Below are 19927 nucleotides of genomic sequence, written 5' to 3'. Positions count from 1 at the left end.
GTCTCACAGGAAACAAAACAAAAGAAAACAAAAAAACGCTCCGACCCTTCAATAGTGGTCTGCCCTACGGACGTGTCTATACAGGCTCCCTCCGGTCGCCAGGAGGCGCGCGAGGACGCCGGAAGTCTGTCCCGGGACTGCGCATGCGTCCTTCTTCTCCGTTACTCTTCCATTCACTTCCGTTGAGCTTTGCATAGCCGTTTGTCCCAGGCGACTTCCCGTACGCATCCTAATCTAACCCGGGAACTCAGAGTCGGCGGAGCGGGATCCGGGCGTTTGCTCAGTCCGGACGTCTTCGGGACCGGCAGGATGTGCTCCCTGGGGTTGTTCCCTCCGCCGCCGCCTAGGGGACAAGTCACCCTATACGAGCACAATAACGAGCTGGTGACGGGCAGTAGCTATGAGAGTCCGCCTCCCGACTTCCGGGGCCAGGTGGTCAGGGCGAGGAGGGAGGAGACCTACAGGCATGGGGGGCAGAGTCGGAGAGACTGGGGGAGCAGAGGCAACGTGATAGGGGCGGGGTCGAGGTCCCCAGACTGGAGTATTGGAAACAGCCTGGCCCAGGCTGGAGAAGAATAGAAGGGCTGGGATGTATTTAAGAGCTGGGATTGGAGGATGAGGGATGCTGAGGGGCTGTGGTGCGGGCCTAGTGGGAACGGAGAGTGAGGGCGAATCTAGGGCATGTGAGGGTCAGGAGGACTTCTGAAAAGTTGGTACAGTATCTGGGAGAACCGGGAAGGCACAGCCTGGGGAGTTTTTTCCTGTGGTGTTTCTGGGAAAGAAAAGGAAGAGAAACTTGCGTTTATTGAGCGTTTGCTTGGAAGAAAGACGCTGAGTCAGGTGTTCTCCACATATGTTTTAATAATGTGATTTAATAATCACAGCAACCCTATGAAATATTATTCTAGTTTTACAGATAAGGGAGCTAAGACCTGTTTCCCTGTCCCACAAGTGTTACATATATATATGTATATGTATTTTTTCTTTTTCCTTTAACATCCTTATTGGAGTATAATTGCTTTACAATGTTGTGTTAGTTTCTGCTGTATAACGATGTGAATCAGCTATATGCATACATATATCCCCATATCCCTTCCCTCTTGCGTCTCCCTCCCACCCTCCTTATCCCACCCCTCTAGGTGGTCGCAAAGCACCAAGCTGATCACCCTGTGCTATGCAGCTGCTTCCCACTAGCTATCTATTTTACATTTGGTAGTGTATATATGTCAATGTTGCTCTCTCACTTCGTCCCAGCTTACCCTTCCCCCTCCCTGTGTCCTCAAGTCCATTCTCTACATCTGTGTCTTTATTCCTGTCCTGCCCCTAGGTTCATCAGAATCTTTTTTTTTTTTTTTTTAGATTCTATATATATGTGTTTGCATACGGTATTTGTTTTTCTCTTTCTGACTTACTTCACTCTGTATGACAGACTCTGGGTCCATCCACCTCACTACAAATAACTCAATTTCGTTTCTTTTTATGGCTGAGTAATATTCCATTATATATATGTATATATGCCACATCTTTATTATTTTTTTAATTTATTTTATTTAATTTATTATTTTATTTTTGGCTGCATTGGGTCTTCCTTGCTGCGCACGGGCTCTCTCTAGTTGTGGCGAGCGGGAGCTACTCTTCGTTGCGGTGCGTGGGCTTCTCATTGCGGTAGCTTCTCTTGTTGCAGAGCATGGGCTATAGGTGCATGGGCTTCAGTAGTTGTGGCGTGCGGGCTTCAGTAGTTGTGGCACGCAAGCTCTAGAGCGCAGGCTCAGAAGTTGTGGCTTACGGACTTAGTTGCTCCTTGGCATGTGGGATCTTCCCGGACCAGGGCTCGAACCCGTGTCTCCTGCATTGGCAGGCAGATTCTTAACCACTGCGCCACCAGGGAAGCCCACATCTTCTTTATCTATTCATCTGTCAGTGGACACTTAGGTTGCTTCCAGGTCCTGGCTATTGTAAATAGTGCTGCAATGAACATTGTGTTACATGACTCTTTCTGAATTATGGTTTTCTCAGGGTGTATGCCCAGTAGTGGGATTGCTGGTAGTTATATTTGTAGTTTTTTAAGGAACCGCCATACTGTTCTCCATACTGGCTGTATCAATTTACATTCCCACCAACAGTGCACGAGGGTTCCCTTTTCTCCACACCCTCTCCAGCATTTATTGTTTGTAGATTTTTTTGATGATGGCCATTCTGACAGGTGTGAGGTGATACCTCATTGTAGTTTTGATTTGCATTTCTCTAATGATTAGTGATGTTGAGCATCTTTTCATGTGTTCGTTGGCAATCTGTATATCTTCTTTGGAGAAATGTCTATTTAGGTCTTCTGCCCATTTTTGGATTGGGTTGTTTGTTTTTTTGATATTGAGCTGCATGAACTGCTTGTATATTTTGGAGATTAATCCTTTGTAAGTTGCTTAGTTTGCAAATATTTTCTCCCATTCTGAGGGTTGTCTTTTCGTCTTGTTTATGGTTTCCTTTGCTGTGCAAAAGCTTTTAAGTTTCATTAGGTTCCATTTGTTTATATTTCCATTTCTTTAGGAGGTGGGTCAAAAAGGATCTTGCTGTGATTTATGTCATAGAGTGTTCTGCCTGTGTTTTCCTCTAAGAGTTTTATAGTGTCTGGCCTTACATTTAGGTCTTTAATCCATTTTGAGTTTAGTTTTGTGTATGGTGTTAGGAAGTGTTCTAATTTCATTCCTTTACATGTAGCTGTCCAGTTTTCCCAGCACCACTTATTGAAGAGGCTGTCTTTTCTCCACTGTATATTTTTGCCTCCTTTCTCAAAGATAAGGTGACCATATGTGCATGGGTTTATCTCTGGGCTTTCTGTCCTGTTCCATTGATCTGTATTTCTGTTTTTGTGCCAGTACCAAACTGTCTTGATTACTGTAGCTTTGTACTATAGTCTGAAGTCCGGAAGCCTGATTCGTCCAGCTCCGTTTTTCTTTTTTTTCTTTTTTTTTCTTTTTGCTGTACGTGGGCCTCTCACTGTTGTGGCCTCTCCTGTTGCGGAGCACAGGCTCTGGACGCGCGGGCTCAGCGGCCATGGCTCATGGGCCCAGCCGCTCCGCGGCATGTGGGATCCTCCTGGACCGGGGCATGAATCCGTGTCCCCTGCATCGACAGGCGGACTCTCAACCACTGCGCCACCAGGGAAACCCCAGCTCCGTTTTTCTTTCTCAAGATTGCTTTGGCTATTCAGAGTCTTTTGTGTTTCCCTACAAACTGTGCAATTTTCTGTTCTAGTTGTGTGAAAAATGCCATTGGTAATTTGATAGGGATTGCATTGAATCTGTAGATTGCTTTGGGTAGTATAGTCATTTTCACAATGTTGATTCTTCCAATCCAAGAACATGGTATATCTCTTCATCTGTTTGTATCATCTTTAATTTTTTTCTTCAGTGTCTTAGAGATTTCTGCATACAGGTTATTTGTCTCCTTAGGTAGGTTTATTCCTAGGTATTTTATTCTTTTTGTTGCAATGGTAAATGGGAGTGTTTCCTTAATTTCTCTTTCAGATTTTTCATCATTAGTGTATAGGAATGCAAGAGATTTCTGTGCATTAATTTTGTATCCTGCTACTCTACCACATTCATTGATTAGCTCTAGTAGTTTTCTGGTAGCATCTTTAGGATTCTCTCTATATAGTATCATGTCATCTGAAAACAGTGACAGTTTTACTTCTTCTTTTCTGATTTGGATTCCTTTTATTTCTTTTTCTTCTCTGATTGCTGTGGCTAAAACTTCCAAAACTATGTTGAATAATGGTGGTGAGAGTGGGCAGCCTTGTCGTGTTTCTGATCTGAGAGGAAATGGTTTCAATTTTTCACCATTGAGAACAGTGTTGGCTGTGGGTTTGTCATATATGGCCTTTATTATGTTGAGGTAGGTTCCCTCTATGCCTACTTTCTGGAGTGTTTTTATTGTAAATGGGTGTTGAATTTTGTCAGAAGCTTTTTCTGCATTTATTGAGATTATCATGTGGTTTTTATCCTTCATTTTGTTAATGTGATGTATCACATTGACTGATTTGTGTATATTGAAGAATCCTTGCATTCCTGGGATAAACCCCACTTGATCATGGTGTATGAACCTTTTAATGTGCTGTTGGATTCTGTTTACTAGTATTTTGTTGAGGATTTTTGCATCTGTGTTCATCAGAGATATTGGCCTGTAGTTTTCTTATTTTGTGACATCTTTGTCTGGTTTGGTATCAGGGTGATGGTGGCCTCATAGAATGAGTTTGGGAGTGTTCCTCCCTCTGCTATATTTTGGAAGAGTTTGAGAAGGATGGGTGTTAGCTCTTCTCTAAATGTTTGATAGAATTCTCCTGTGAAGCCATCTGGTCCTGGGCTTTTGTTTATTGGAAGTTTTTTAATTGCAGTTTCAATTTCAGTGCTTGTGATTGGTCTGTTTATATTTTCTATTTCTTCCTGGTTCAGTCTCGGAAGGTTGTGCTTTTCTAAGAATTTGTCCATCTCTTCCAGGTTGTCCATTTTATTGGCATATAGTTGCTTGTAGTAATCTCTCATGATCCTTTGTATTTCTGCAGTGTCCGTTGTTACTTCTCCTTTTTCATTCTAATTCTGTTGATTTGAGTCATCTCTCTTTTTTCCTGATGAGTCTGGCTAATGGTTTATCAATTTTGTTTATCTTCTCAAAGAACAAGTTTTTAGTTTTCTTGATCTTTGCTATTGTTTCCTTCATTTCTTTTTCATTTATTTCTGATCTGATCTTTATGATTTCTTTCCTTCTGCTAACTTTGGGGTTTTTTTGGTTCTTCTTCCTCTAATTGCTTTAGGTGTAAGGTTAGGTTCTTTATTTGAGATTTTTCTTGTTTCTTGAGGTAAGGTTGTATTGCTGTAAACTTCCCTCTTAGAACTGCTTTTGCTGCATCCCATATGTTTTGGGTTGTTGTGTTTTCATTGTCATTTGTTTCTAGGTGTTTTTTGATTTCCTCTTTGATTTCTTCTGTGGTCTCTCGGTTATTTAGTAGCATATTATTTAGCCTCCATGTGTTTGTATTTTTAAATTTTTCCTGTAATTGATATCTAGTCTCATAGCGTTGTGGTCGGAAAAGATACTTGATACGATTTCAGTTTTCTTAAATTTATCAAGGCTTGATTTGTGACCCAGAATATGGTCTATCCTGGAGAATGTTCCATGAGCACTTGAGAAGAAAGTGTATTCTGTTGTTTTTGGATGCAGTGTCCTATAAATATCAATTAAGTCCATCTTGTTTAATGTATCATTTAAAGCTTGTGTTTACTTATTTATTTTCATTTTGGATGATCTGTCCATTGGTGAAAGTCAGGTGTTAAAGTTCCCTACTATTATTGTGTTACTATTTCCCCTTTTATGGCTGTTAGCATTTGCCTTATGTATTGAGGTGCTCCTATCTTGGGTGCATAAATATTTACAATTGTTATATCTTCTTCTTGGATTGATCCATTGATCATTATGTAGTGTCCTTCTTTGTCTCTTGTAATAGTCTTTGTTTTTTTTTTTTTTTTTAATTTATTTTTGGCTGCATTGGGTCTTCATTGCTGCACGTGGGCTTTCTCTAGTTGTGGCGAGCGGGGGCTACTCTTCGTTGTGGTATGCGGGCTTCTCATTGCAGCGGCTTCTTTTGTTGCAGAGCACGGGCTCTAGGCACGTGGTCTTCAGTAGTTGCGGCGCGCGGGCTTCAGTAGTTGTGGTTTGCGGGCTCTAGAGCGCAGGTTCAATAGTTGTGGTGCATGGGCCTTGTTGCTTCACGGCATGTGGGATCTTCCTGGACCAGGGCTCAAACCCGTGTCCCCTGCATTGGCAGGCGGGTTCTTAACCACTGCACTGCCAGGGAAGCCCCTAGTCTTTGTTTTAAAGTCTATTTTGTCTGATATGAGGATTGCTACTCTAGCTTTCTTTTGATTTATATTTGCATGGAATATCTTTTTCCATCCCCTCACTTTCAGTCTGTATGTGTCCCTAGGTCTGAAGTGGGTCTTTTTTTTGTGTGTGTGGTATGCGGGCCTCTCACTGCTGTGGCCTCTACCGATGCAGAGCACAGGCTCTGGACGCGCAGGCCCAGTGGCCATGGCCCACGGGCCCAGCCGCTCCACAGCATGCGGGATCCTCCCAGACCGGGGCACGAACCCGTGTCCCCCACATCGGCAGGCAGACTCCCAACCACTGTGCCACCAGGGAAGCCCTGAAGTGGGTCTTTTGTAGACAGCGTATGTATGGGTCTTGTTTTTGTATCCATTCAGCCAGTCTATGTCTTTTGGTTGGAACATTTAATCCATTTACGTTTAAGGTAATTATCGATATGTATGTTCCTAATTGTTTTGGGTTTGTTTTTGTAGGTCTTTTCCTTCTCTTGTGCTTCCTGACTAGAGAAGTTTCTTTAGCATTTGTGATGGTTTGGTGGTGCTGAATTCTCTTAACTTTTGCTTATCTGTAAAGGTTTTAATTTCTCCGTTGAATCTGAATGAGATCCTTGCTGAGCTGAGTAATCTTGTTTGTAGGTTTTTCCCTTTCATCACTTTAAATATGTCCTGCCACCCACTTCTGGCTTGCACAGTTTCTGCTGAAAAATCAGCTGTTAACCTTATGGGGATTCCCTTGTATGTTATTTGTTGCTTTTCCCTTGCTGCTTTTAATATTTTTTCTTGTATTTAATTTTTGATAGTTTAATTAATATTTGTCTCGTTGTGTTTCTCTTTGGGTTTATCCTGTATGGTACTCTCTGTGCTTCCCAGACTTAATTGACTATTTCCTTTCCCATGTTAGGGAAGTTTTCAAGTATAATCTCTTCAAATATTTTCTCAGCCTCTTTCTTTTTCTCTTTTTCTTCTGGCACCCCTATAATTCGAATGTTGGTGCGTTTATGTTGTCCCAGAGGTCTCTGAGACTGTCCTCAATTCTTTTCATTCTTTTTTCTCTTTATTGTACTCTCTGGCAGTTATTTCCACCATTTTATCTTCCAGCTCACTTATCCATTCTTCTGCCTCAGTTATTCTGTTATTGATTCCTTCTAGAGTATTTTTTAAAATAAATTTATTTATTTTATTTATTTACTTTTGGCTGTGTTGGGTCTTCATTGCTGTACGCAGGCTTTCTCTAGTTGCAGTGAGCAGGGGCTCCTCTTTGTTGCAGTGCACAAGCTTCTCATTGCAGTGGCTTCTCTCGTTGTGGAGCATGGGCTCTAGGCACATGGGCTTCAGTAGTTAGCGGCACACAGGCTCAGTAGTTGTGGCTCACGGGCTCTAGAGCACAAGCTCAGTAGTTGTGGCACACGGGCTTATTTGCTCCGCGGCATGTGGGATCTTCCCAGACCAGGGATCGAACCCGTGTCCCCTGCATTGGCAGGTGGATTCTCGACCACTCTGCCACCAGGGAAGCCCCTAGAGTATTTTTTTAAATTTATTTATTTATTTATTTTTGGCTGCGTTGCATCTTCGTTACTGCGTGCGGGCTTTCTCTAGTTGCAGTGAGCGGGCGCTACTGTTCATTGCGGTGCACAGTCTTCTTATTGCAGTGGCTTCTCGTTGTGGAGCACAGGCTCTAGGTGCACGGGCTTCAGTAGTTGTGGCACACGGGCTTCAGTAGCTGTGGCTCGTGGGCTCTAGAGCGCAGGCTAAGCAGTTGTGGCACACGGGCTTAGTTGCTCCGCAGCATGTGGGATCTTCCCAGGCCAAGGCTAGAACCCGTGTCCCCTGCATTGGCAGGCGGATTCTTAACCACTGCGCCACCAGGGAAGTCCAGCCCCTAGAGTATTTTTAATTTCAGTAATTGTGTTATTCATCACTGTTTGTTTGCTCTTTAGTTCTTCTAGATCCTTGTTAAATGTTTCTTGTATTTTCTCCGTTTCCGAGATTTTGGATCATCTTTACTATCATTACTCTGAATTCTTTTTCAGGTAGGTTGCCTATTTCATCTTCATTTATTTGGCCTTGTAGGTTTTTACCTTGCCACTTTGTCTGTAACATTTTTTTTTTTGTCGTTTCTTTTTTTTTCTCTTTTTGATGGTGGTGCTGTATTCCTTTCTTACTGGTTGTTTGGCCTGAGACGTCCAGCACTGGAGTTTGCAGGCAGTTGGATAGAGCCGGGTCTTGGTGCTGAGATGAGGACCTCCGGGAGGCCTCACTCTGATTAATATTCCCTGGGGTCTGAGGTTCTCTGTTAGTCCAGCGGTTTGGACTCAGAGCTCCCACCACAGGAGCTTGGGCCCGACCTCTGGCCTGGGAACCAGGGTCTCGCAAGCTTCGTGGCGTGGTAAAAAAAAAAAGAAAAAGAAAAGAAAGAAAGAGAAAAAGGAGCAGTATAATATCAAAGAATAAGAAACAAAATAAGATTAAAAAGATAAAAAATATATTAGGAAAAATAAAACTATAGTTGAAGCAACTGGTTGCTGGGGGTTCCTCCCATCCCCTTAGGTGCCCATGGTTCCTCACTGGTGCCTGGTAGGTGCCCTAGTTGTGAAGAGACACGAATTCCACGTCCTTCTAGTATGCCATCTTGACTCCGCCCCTTTCCACAAGTGTTATATTTGTGGAAACGGGAAACAGGTCTCTGGAGCCTCTTACCCTCAGCCCTGCCGAGGGTTGGAGATGGGAGGAAGTTCAGTAGAGATCTAGGGAAGAGACTGATTCACTGTCATACCTCCTTTCTGGCTCTAGTGGATCAATCTTCCTGTCCTAAACCTTACTAAGGATCCCCTGAAGACCCCTGGCAGGTTGGACCATGGCACAAGAACGGCCTTCATCCACCACCGGGAACAAGTGTGGAAGAGATGCATCAACGTTTGGTGAGAGATGGCAAAGGGTCTCCTGGGCCAGTGGTCTGCAGATCCTGGAGGCAATGAGGTCACCACCCCTCTGCCTTGGGCTTCCCAGCCCTCTCTAGCTCAGAGCTGTGTATCATTCAACATATCAAATTATCAGGCCTTTTTGTGGAACTCAAGGCTGTGAAACAGTAGTTCCATTTCATCTCCAGTGACTTGCTTTCCTTTTTGGTTTAATTCTGTGAACCTGTTCCCTCCTTATGTCATTATTACTTTCTGAGCCTTTACCTGAAGCTCAGCAAGGTTAGGTATAAGGTTGCAGGGAATAATCTCATACATAGGTCATTCATTTTGCACATGTAGGAGTGAAGCCTGGATTGAATTCCTGGCTGTGCCACTTTTTAGCTGTGTGACCTTGGTCAAGTTACTTAATCACTCTGTCCCTCAATTTCATCTGTAAAAGGGAGCCTATCTTACAAGGTTGTAGTGATGATTAAATGAGTAAAACACTTAGAACAGTGCCTGGCCCATATTAATCCCATCAAGAGTTAGCTATTATTATTATTATTATCATCATCATCATCATCATATGTAGGATGAATTCCTACAAATGAAGTAGCTGGGTTCAAAGGGTATGTTCATTTGTAATTTCATGAGCTATTGCCATATAGTCCTCTGTTTAAGTTGTACATATTTACAGACGTACCAACAGTGTATAAGACAGCTATACTCCAATAAAAATTAAAAAACAAAACAACAAGACAAACAGTGTATGAGAGTGCCTGTTTCCTAACACATGTGCTACGAAGCTTTGCTATTTGATATCGCATTACAGTTTAATTTGCATGTCTCCTTGAGTGAAGCTAAACATCAAGTCATGGTCTGAAAAGCCATTCAGTCCTGGGTGCGTTCTCACTTTCTGCCTCTCTAGCTGCTGCTTCTCTTCCTGTTCTCTCTTAAATTTTGGTGTCCCTAGGCTGGACTTGTGATTGATGCTCCACACCTGGGTGTTCACTTGTCTGCCCAACACCCTCAGTCAGATATTCCACAGGCTTCATACACTCAGCATGTTCAAAATCAATCTCTTCATTTTCCTCTCTAAGCCGGCTTCTTCCTTGTGTTTTTCATCTCAAGGAATGGCCTTCCTAGTCATATAGAAGCAAGTGCTTTGAATGTAGGCTCTGGGGCAGGCAGACAGGTTGAATCCTGACTCTGCTATTTCCTGCTTAGTTCACCTTTGATAATTAACCTCCTCACACTCTCTGTTCTCTCACCTAAAAATGCTGATGATAACAATACCTATTTTCTAGGGTTGTGATAAAGGCTGAATTAGATGATGCATGTGACGCATCTAGCCCAGCCCTGGCACAGTGTAAGCAGTATTAGATGCTATAATTATCACCTGGGTGTTTCCCTTGATATTGCTCTTTCCCTTACTAATGTCTAATTAGTCCTCAAATCCTGTCCATTCTACTTCCTGGAGCACTCAAATCTGTCTTCTTTTCTTCATCCCCAGTGGTTCAGGCCACTTTGGCCTTTCTTCTAGATTCCTGAAGTAGCCTCTTAACCCATTTCTTTCTTTCCATTCTTTTTCCCCTCTAATCTGCAGCCAGACTGATCTTTCTAAAATGCCAATGTGATCAGTTTATTCCTCAGCTTAAACTCCCTCTGTGGCTTTCCATTCACTATCTTAGAGCAAGTCGTTTTTTAAAAAATAAGTTGTTTCTTAAATTTATTTTATTATTATTTTTTATAAATCTACCTATTTATAAATCTATTGTTTATCAATCGATCTATTTTTTCTAAATCTATAAAATTTATTTTTGGCTGCGTTGGGTCTTTGCTGCATGTGAGCTTTCTCTAGTTGCAGTGAGCGGGGGCAACTCTTCGTTGCAGTGCGTGGGCTTCTCATTGCTCTGGCTTCTCTTGTGGAGCACAGGCTCTAGGCACTCGGGCTCAGTAGTTGTGGCTCGCAGGCTCTAGAGCACAGGCTCAGTAGTTGTGGCGCACGGGCTTAGTTGCTCCACGGCATGTGGGATCTTCCCGGACCAGGGCTTGAACCCATGTCCCCTGCATTGGCAGATGGATTCTTAACCACTTTGCCACCAGGGAAGTCCCTTAGGGCAAGTCTTGACTCCTTGATCGGTGCACAAAGCCCTGAAAGACCTCTGAGCCTTAGTTGCCTCACTGGTGGACAATTTATATATTGTCCTTTCATGGGTACAATGAAAGGACTATATAAAGTACATGTCACATAGTTGTCACTCATTACATGTGAGTGTTATTTTTAATCCATGTTTATTGAGTGAATGAATAGATGAACTTAGGAGACTGAAGGGATCAGAGTAACTGACTCACAGCTCCCTCTCCTCTTCAGGCGTGATGTGGGACTTTTTGGTGTGCTGAATGAAATTGCAGACTCAGAGGAGGAGGGTAAGTGTGTTTACCTCCAGCCTTCTCTAGTTTTATGGTTGCCATCTCCCGTCCGTATTCTCCCTAATTCATCCCAATACCTTTAGGCCCAGCGCCTTTCCCTTTAGCCCTGTATTTCCCGGCCCATTTGACTCTGCTGGTGCCATCTTCTCTTCCCCTCTACGTACCCCCATACCACAGAGTGGGTGCCCAGAGCACTTGTTGGGTAGAAGGATCTGGGGAGTGCTTGCCCTTGCTCGTCCCTCACCTAGGAGGGTGCCCAGTGAGAACCCTGTGAATGGTTTAATCACAGCTGCTTTCTCAACCCCACAGTGTTTGAGTGGGTGAAGACGGCGTCCAGCTGGGCCCTGGCACTCTGTCGATGGGCCTCCTCCCTCCATGGGTCTCTGTTTCCCCATCTGTCTGTAAGTTTGGCTTCCCCCCCGGCCCTCCCTGGCTGCTGCTCCCCCACTCCCACCCACTCTCCACTTCCTATGTCTTAGGGTCAGGGTGTGATGAGAAGACTGCAGAGGGTATGAATGGTCCAGCTCCCCTGTGGGGGCATTGAGGGGATAAGCTCCTTTTTCCCAGTGCAACCTCTATCCGCTTTGTTATTACAGCTCAAGAGTGAAGATCTGATTGCTGAATTCGCTCAAGTCACAAACTGGTGAGTGTACAAGCTCTGGAGCTTTTGTGGGAAGCAAGTCCTGAACCTTGGAACTTCTTCTGGGGAGAGGGAAATCAAGGCAGAGACTCCTCACACCCCTTTTCTGACTACATCCCCCAAAAAGAAAGAAAAGAAGCAGTGAAAAATAACAGTGTCCTCACACGGAAGGGAACCTGAGCTCTGGGCCGGGAAAGGCGAGGTGCAGGTCGGGACTCCTCACCCTCACTCCTGCCCCAGGTCCAGCTGCTGCTTGAGGGTCTTTGCGTGGCACCCACACACCAACAAGTTTGCGGTGGCCCTGCTAGATGACTCCATCCGTGTGTATAATGCTAACAGGTATGTGGGGGGCACGCTGGGTGGACTCGGAGTCTTCAGTCTCCATCGGTCAGTCCCCACTTCCTTCTCCAGCCTTGGTGACCAGGGAGTCCTGCAGTTCCTGGGCCTGGCCCATGGCTCCTTCCAGAACTGGGGTCAGGGAGGCCCCACAAGTGGATGCGTCCTCTTTGCAGATCCAGTCTTTATCCTGTCCTCTGTCCCACAATACCCACAGGCCCTGGATGATCAGCTTTCTCTCTGGATTTCCCTCCTCAACCACAACTCAGCTCCCCTGCGCCTTAGTGTCCCTGCTTTGACCCCATCCCCTCCCCTTTCACCCCAGCACTATAGTCCCCTCCCTGAAGCACCGGCTGCAGCGAAATGTGGCGGCCCTGGCCTGGAAGCCCCTCAGTGCCTCCGTCTTGGCTGTGGCCTGCCAGAGCTGCATTCTCATCTGGACCCTGGACCCCATGTCCTTGTCTACCCGGTGAGTCCCAGCAGTCTCTCTCTTACCTTGGCCTAAGGGTCGTGGCCATGCTGGGGTGGTGAGGAGGTCTGGAAGGAGAAGTTCTTTTTCCTCACAGCACTTCCCAGGGCTACGGGAGAAGCAGACCTAAGGCCAAGGTGGAGGTGCTGAGAAGATCTAATCTAGAGAAAGGGACAGAACTGAGGGCTTCTGAGATTGTGGGGAGTTTGTACCTATGGATCATGGATTGGAAAGACTGTCTCTTTCAGAGGACTGCCAGATGTAGGTTTAAAGGAAAGGGGGAAGGGAATTAATATGGATAAAAGCTGAAACCGATGAAATTGGAAAAAATCCCCATGAGGACTAACTAAATATAAAACCAGAAACTGGTTCTTTAAATTATGAATAAAGAAGAAAACCTTTTGGCCAGCCTTATTAAGGTAAAATAGAAAATCAAAGTACACTATTTTCAAAATGGGAGAGAGAACCACAAATATGGAAGAAAATAGAAGAATTATTAGAGCATATTATATATGTTTAGACTAATAGATTTGAAAACCTAAAGGAAATGTTTGTCTAGCAAAATATACGTTGTCAAAGTGGACTGTAGAAGCAATTAAAACGGATGAGCTCTACCCCTAAAAAGATGCCAGGCTGAGATGGTTTTATGAGAGTTCTATCTAATTGTCAAAGAAAAGATAATCTCCATGTTACCTGAACTAATCCAGATCATAGAAAAATTTGGAAAGCCTCCTGATTTGTTTTATTTTCCTTTTAATAAACTTTGTGCATAATTTTAGATTTTTAGAAAAGCTGCAAAGATAGTAGAGTTTTGGTATACCCTTCACACCATCGTTAATGTCTGATATAACCATGTTAGATTTGTCAAGACTAAGAAACTGACATTTGTATGTTGTTATTAACTAAACTCCAAACTTTGTTCTGATTTCACCAGTTTTCTCATTAATGTCCTGTCCCAGGATCAATCCTGATTTATTTCTTTTTATACAAATCTTAAAAAAATTATTTATTTATTTATTTATTTGGCTGCACGGGTCTTTAGTTGTGGCACTCAGAATCTTTGTTGTGGCATGCGGGATCTTTCATTGCGGCGCATGGGCTCTCTAGTTGTGGCACACAGGCTCTAGAGCACACGGGCTTGGTTGCCCCGCGGCATGTGGGATCTTAGTTCCCCGACCAGGGCTTGAACCCACATCCCCTGAGTTGGAAGGTGTATTCTTAACCACTGGACCATCAGGGAAGTCCCCATCCTGATCTATTTCCATAAAGCTAACGTAACCTAAACCTGACAATAGGTGGTATAAGAAAGAAAATATTTGAGCATAGATTTTATTTATTTACTTACTTACTTCCCTCCTTCCCTCCTTCCTTACTTTACTTCCTTACCATGCCTCGTGGCTTGCGGGATCTTAGTTCCCCGACCAGGGGTTTTTTTTGTTTGTTTTAAATTTTTATTGCAGTATAGTCAATTTACAATGTTGTGTTAGTTTCTGCTGTACAGCAAAGTGAATCAGTTATACGTACACATATATCCACTCTTTTTTAAGATTCTTTTCCCATATAGGCCATTACAGAGTATTGAGTAGAGTTCCCTGTGCTATACAGTAGATCCTTAGTTATGTATTTGATATACTGACCAGGGATTGAACCTGCTCCCTTGGCAGTGAAAGCATGGAGTCCTAACCACTGGACTGTCAGGGAATTCCCCTGAGCGTAGATTTTAAAAAATGCTTAATAAAATATTAGCAAATAGAGTCCAAAAGCATATTAAAAAAAATCTTAACCAAGTGGAATATTCCAGAAATTAAAAACTATTCACCATTAGGAAATCTATTAAAATGATTTGTTACATTAGCAAATTAAAGGAGAAAAGTGTTTATATAAATAAATGCCCTTCTCAATAAGCAGACATTCAGCTGAATACATAAAGTAAATAGGAATATAAAGAGACAACCTAAAGAGTATATATGCAAAACCAGTGGCTACCATATTGAACAGTGAAATAGAAAATACTAAAGGTATTTCCAATAATGTCAAGATAAAGACAGAGATGTCATTATCACCATTATTAACCAACATTATTTGTGGAGGTTCTTTTGAGGGCAGTTACGACAAGAAAAGGAAACATGGTAAAGTCTTGTGAAAGAAGAGAAAATTATTTTTATTTGATGATATGATTTTAAACCTAGATAAGACAAGAGATTCAACCAAAAAAACCTATTTAATCTAATAAGAAATTTAAGTAGTAAGGTAACTGGATCCAAGAAACTGAAAATGTAATAGCTTCCCTTTGTACCAACAATAATCAGTTAAGAAATTGCAATGGAAAATATGTTCTATTTACAATAGGTACAACAATTACTATAGATTACTAGGAATAAATTGTTAAATTTATTTCATCTGTTAGACATCTGAAGAAAGTGGTTGAAGAATATTAAACAAGAGCTGAATTAATGGAGGGACGTGTTATATTCCTGGGTAGGAAAATTTAATCATGAAGATGTCAAATTAAGTGTATTTCCCATCAGAATTCTGCTGGTTTTTGTTTGTTTTTGTGAACTGGATAAAAATAGAGTTTTTATGAAAGAATAAATGTGGAAGGATTGCCAAGAAAAGTTTGAAAAGGAAGCATATTGAGAGGAGATTTGCCCTACCAGGTATTGAAATATTTTATGAAGTTATAGTAATAGAAAGTTATTGGCATAAGATCAAACAGATCAGTGTAACAGAAAAACATTCAGGAACAGATGTAGGAATTTATGGAAGTTTAATATATGATGAATTTGGATTTGCATTGCAATAGAAAAGTTCGGTTTTTTTTTTTTTTTTTTTAGTGGTTTTGGCATAATTGGCTATCCATTTAGAAAATAATACAGTTTGTCCTTGCTTTACACTTTATATACAAATAAATTCCAATCAGACAAAAGAACTAAATGTAAAAATAAATAAATAAAAGGACTAGAAGAATGTATAGAATGCTTTTTGGCCCATTCAGAATTATAGTATTATAATAATAATAATAATTTTTTGGCTGCACCATGAGGCTTGTGGGGTCTTAGTTCCCTGACTGGGGATTGAACCCTGGCCCTCAGCAGTGAGAGCGTGGAGTCCTAACCACTGGACCGCCAGGGAGTTCCCAGTATGCTAGTATTATTAAAGTTGAAATGTTCAATAATATCCAATACTAGCAAGACTAGGAAAACTGCTAGTAGAGTATATTGTGGTATGAACTTTTCAGAAAATATTTGTTGGCATATTTATCTTTTGAAAGGTTCAAGCCTTTTTTTTACCTGCAATTCCATTTTAATACTCTATTCTACACAAATAATGACAAGAGTACATAAAGATATAGGGTTTTTTTTTTTTTTTTTTTTTTTTTTTTTGGCGGTACGCAGGACTCTCTCTGTTGTGGCCTCTCCCGTTGCAGAGCACAGGCTCCGGACACGCAGGCTCAGCGGCCATGGCTCACGGGCCCAGCCGCTCTGCGGCACGTGGGATCTTCCTGGACTGGGGCACGAACCCGTGTCCCCTGCATCGGCAGGCGGACTCTCAACCACTGTGCCAATCAGGGAAGCCCCTAGGGAATATTTTTTGCAGTACCGTTTGTAATAAAAAATTACAAACAACTGAAATATCCATTTGTGGTGGCATGACTGAATAAATTATAGTTCATCTATTCAGTGGAATACAGTGGGGCCACTGAAAAGAATGAGATGGATCTCTGTAAACTGATGTATTGTCAAGTTAAGAGAGTTAGTTGTAGACTGGTGACCTAAGACCTCATTAGAGCTTAAGGTGGGTATAGTTGGGAGGAAAAAGGACAAGGTGGCATTAATTTGGCTAGTAGCCTGTACCTGTCAGGCCAAGTATGTGGCTCTGGAGATACAGAGCTGACGGACACAGCCGGGGCCCTCAACTAGTTCCCAGTCTAGTGGGGGAGGTTGCCATGTGTGCCATCTTTGATGAGGAGAAAATGATGTGGGAGCACCGAGGAGGGAAGCTAATCCTGACAAGGAAAGGCAGAAAGACAGATTTAGGAGCACAGGATGAATTCTGGAGAGTGGCCGATAACTGTAGGAAGAGAAGAGATTGGAACCTTGAAGTGATGGCATGGATTATCCCATGCTCCAGGCAGGATGGTCCTGTGGGGAGAGGGCTCTCATCTAGAGCAGAACATGCATCTCCCCAGCCCAGTACCTTCTAGCTTTACTGGTCACAAGTTTTGGTCTCTTTCAGGCTCTTTTGTCCCTTTCACCCATTTTTCTTTCTGGACCTCCTGATAGTGACTGCCCTTCCTTCCTTCTTTTTATTTTTCTTTAACTTCCATGATCCTTATTCATTTTTCCCAACCTGGATTTGAACTCAGAGGGGCCATTGGGATTGGGAAGTTTTAGCAGGAGGAGGCAAGGGAAGAGAATCATGGGGCTTTCTTCCTGTTGTCTTCTGACTCCACACCCCGTTTCCCCTCGGCAGACCCTCTTCTGGCTGTGCCCAAGTGCTCTCTCACCCCGGGCACACACCTGTCACCAGCTTGGCCTGGGCCCCCAGTGGGAGTCGGCTACTCTCAGCTTCACCTGTGGATGCTGCCATCCTGGTGAGTTGGTCCCCACGCCTCTTGCAGCCATTTCAGCCACCCCTCAGACTTGAGGAGAGAGCTTTCTTTGCCTGGTGGTGGGAAATACCCTGGGGGAAGGAGAGGAATAGCTGTCCATTCAATCTTAAACATATCCAGGGGAAGGCGCTGCACCAGCCTGCCTCCTCAGATGTAGATTTCTGCCTGCTGTCAGTATAAACATAACCCTATTTCCTCCTGTTTTAACTGTCCCTTTCCCACGTCCTCCCCTCTGGTTCTTTGTACCTTAAGGAAGGGCGGCCCACCGTGGGATGGTAGGGATGCTTGAGTCTCCCGTCTCACTCTCTTCCCCTTTCTCCTAGGTATGGGATGTCTCAACAGAGACCTGTGTTCCCCTTCCCTGGTTTCGGGGAGGTGGGGTTACCAACCTGCTCTGGTCCCCAGATGGCAGCAAAGTCCTGGCTACCACTCCTTCAGCTCTCTTTCGGTGAGTAGGGGGAGGGCGGGGAGGGGGCCAGGAATGACCTAGAGAAAGGCACTAGGCTCCTGGAACTGCAAGTGCCACAACCTTCTGTCCGCGTTCCCATTCACCTGAACGTGGGACTGACAGGAAGGGAAGTCCAGGCTGTGACACCTAGAGTTCCTAAGCTGTGACCTGCCTCTCTTTGGCACAGAGTCTGGGAGGCCCAGATGTGGACTTGTGAGCGGTGGCCTACCCTATCAGGGCGATGTCAGGTAGGAGGGACTGTGCGTCTCAGGAGCGGGGGCGGAGGTGGGCCCTGCTCCCCCAGGTGTGTCCCCCCACCTCCCCTACTTCTCTTCCTCGTGTGCTTCCCTCCTGTATTCCCATAGACCACTCTTTCCCTGCCTTTTGCTCCCTGACCCCAGACTGGCTGCTGGAGTCCTGATGGAAACCGCCTGCTGTTCGCTGTGTTGGGGGAACCGCTGATTTACTCCTTGTCGTTCCCAGAACGTTGTGGTGAGTCCAGGGAAACACTTCTGGATGCACAACATCTGGGGTAGTCGGAGGGAGACAGGAACCATCTGGAATATGCTGCTCTGAAGGATAAAGGGAAGTAAAGAAGCTTGGGGGGAAAAAAAAAAGGAATAAGCTTAGGAGCCTTGAGTGGTGTTGACGCCTGTGATGGAGAGGAGGCAGGGGCCAGTGGGAGGCCCCTTTCTTGTCCTTAGGAGCCTCTGCCCTGATCCACAGGTGAGCGAAAGGGGTGCGTTGGAGGCGCGAAGTCAGCTACGATTGTGGCAGATCTGTCTGAGACGACAATACAGACACCGGATGGAGAGGAAAGGTGAGCTGGGTGGGTGAGGGAGGGGCAGTGAGACGAAGCTGGGAGGGACCACGCTGAGCCCTCCCAACCTGCTGTTCTGACCCATAGGCTTGGGGGAGAGGCTCACTCCATGGTCTGGGACCCAAGTGGGGAGCGGCTGGCTGTGCTCATGAAAGGTAAGAGGAGGGGAGGGAGGCTTTGCTCAGGCCGCACCATCTTCCCATTAATTGACTGTTTCCAGGCCCTGGCTGCAGTTCTTCTCTGCCTCTGCCCTGGGATTCTGCCTCCAGAGTTCCTTCCTATCCCTGTCTCCACTTCTTACAGGAAATCCACGGGTCCAGAATGGTAAACCAGTCATCCTCCTTTTTCGCACTCGAAACAGCCCTGTGTTCGAGCTACTTCCTTGGTAGGTGCTGGGCAGGTGTGGTTCCCCCCGGCCTCCCATACCAAACCCATACCCTCTACACCTGCCTTCTGCCTCCAGCAGCCTGCTCACCTTTCCTTCTGCCCCTAGTGGCGCTGTCCAGGGGGAGCCAGGAGCCCAGGCCCAGCTCATCACTTTCCATCCTTCCTTCAACAAAGGAGCTCTGCTCAGTGTGGTGAGTAGGCCAGCTGCTGCGGTTGCAGGAGTGGGCTGAGGAGCTGAGGGCTGCAGCTGCCGTGTGGCTCTGCTGTATGGCCTTCTTTGGGCTCAGACTGGTCAGACTTTGCTTTCCCCTCTCTCTGCAGTGCTGGTCCACAGGCCGGATCACCCACATCCCTCTGTACTTTGTCAATGCCCAGTTTCCACGTTTTAGCCCAGTGCTTGGCCGAACTCAAGAGCCACCAGCTGGGGGCGGAGGCTCTATTCATGATCTGCCCCTCTTTACTGAGACGTCCCCAACCTCCGCCCCTTGGGACCCTCTCCCAGGGCCACCCCTTGGTCGGCCCCACTCCCCTCACTCCTGCATTCAATAATAAAGTGTCGGGCTTCCCTGGTGGCGCAGTGGTTGAGAGTCCGCCTGCCGATGCAGGGGATGCGGGTTCGTGCCCCGGTCTGGGAAGATCCCACATGCCGCGGAGTGGCTGGGCCTGTGAGCCATGGCTGCTGAGCCTGCGCGTCCGGAGCCTGTGCTTCGCAACGGGAGAGGCCACAACAATGAGAGGCCCACATACTGAAAAAATAAAAAATAAAAAAAAAAATAATAATAATAAAGTGTCCTTTTTTTTGTTTTCCATTCAATTATGAGACTCTTACCTTTACCCAACATTGGGGTATACTGAAGAAGAAAAAGGCATGGACTTTGGGTTAAGATCTTGGCTCTTTCACTTTTTAGTCATTTCTTGTGAATTTGGTCAAGTTACTTACCCTTAGAAACTGGACAGTTTTCAAATGATATGGAAAGCAAAGCTGAGAAAATACCTAGCACAGGCTCTG

General features: G+C 44.6%; 1 protein-coding gene across 2 annotated transcripts; it reads left to right on the top strand.

Annotated features, from left to right (window-relative positions):
• Positions 1-309: 309 nt before the first annotated feature.
• Positions 310-19732, top strand: AAAS (aladin WD repeat nucleoporin; the record flags this gene model as incomplete). 2 transcript variants are annotated; one of them, XM_079714570.1, is made up of 16 exons in its annotated part: positions 310-432; positions 8667-8794; positions 11148-11203; positions 11516-11607; positions 11803-11849; positions 12087-12185; positions 12508-12651; positions 17125-17245; positions 17587-17711; positions 17899-17959; positions 18113-18203; positions 18438-18531; positions 18619-18686; positions 18835-18916; positions 19025-19109; positions 19240-19732. In XM_079714570.1, 16 exons carry the CDS (start codon positions 310-312, stop codon positions 19465-19467), a joined length of 1644 nt encoding a protein of 547 aa, XP_079570696.1. In that variant the 3' UTR covers positions 19468-19732. The 2 variants fall into 2 exon arrangements, with proteins under 2 accessions (XP_079570696.1, XP_079570697.1); XM_079714571.1 differs by lacking the exon at positions 12087-12185.
• Between the last annotated feature and the right edge of the window lie 195 nt (positions 19733-19927).

The sequence above is a fragment of the Hyperoodon ampullatus genome (genome assembly GCF_949752795.1).
Source record: "Hyperoodon ampullatus genome assembly, chromosome: 11".
In the NCBI taxonomy this organism is placed as follows: Eukaryota; Metazoa; Chordata; class Mammalia; order Artiodactyla; family Ziphiidae; genus Hyperoodon; species Hyperoodon ampullatus.
This window is presented reverse-complemented; position numbering and strand designations above follow the sequence as displayed.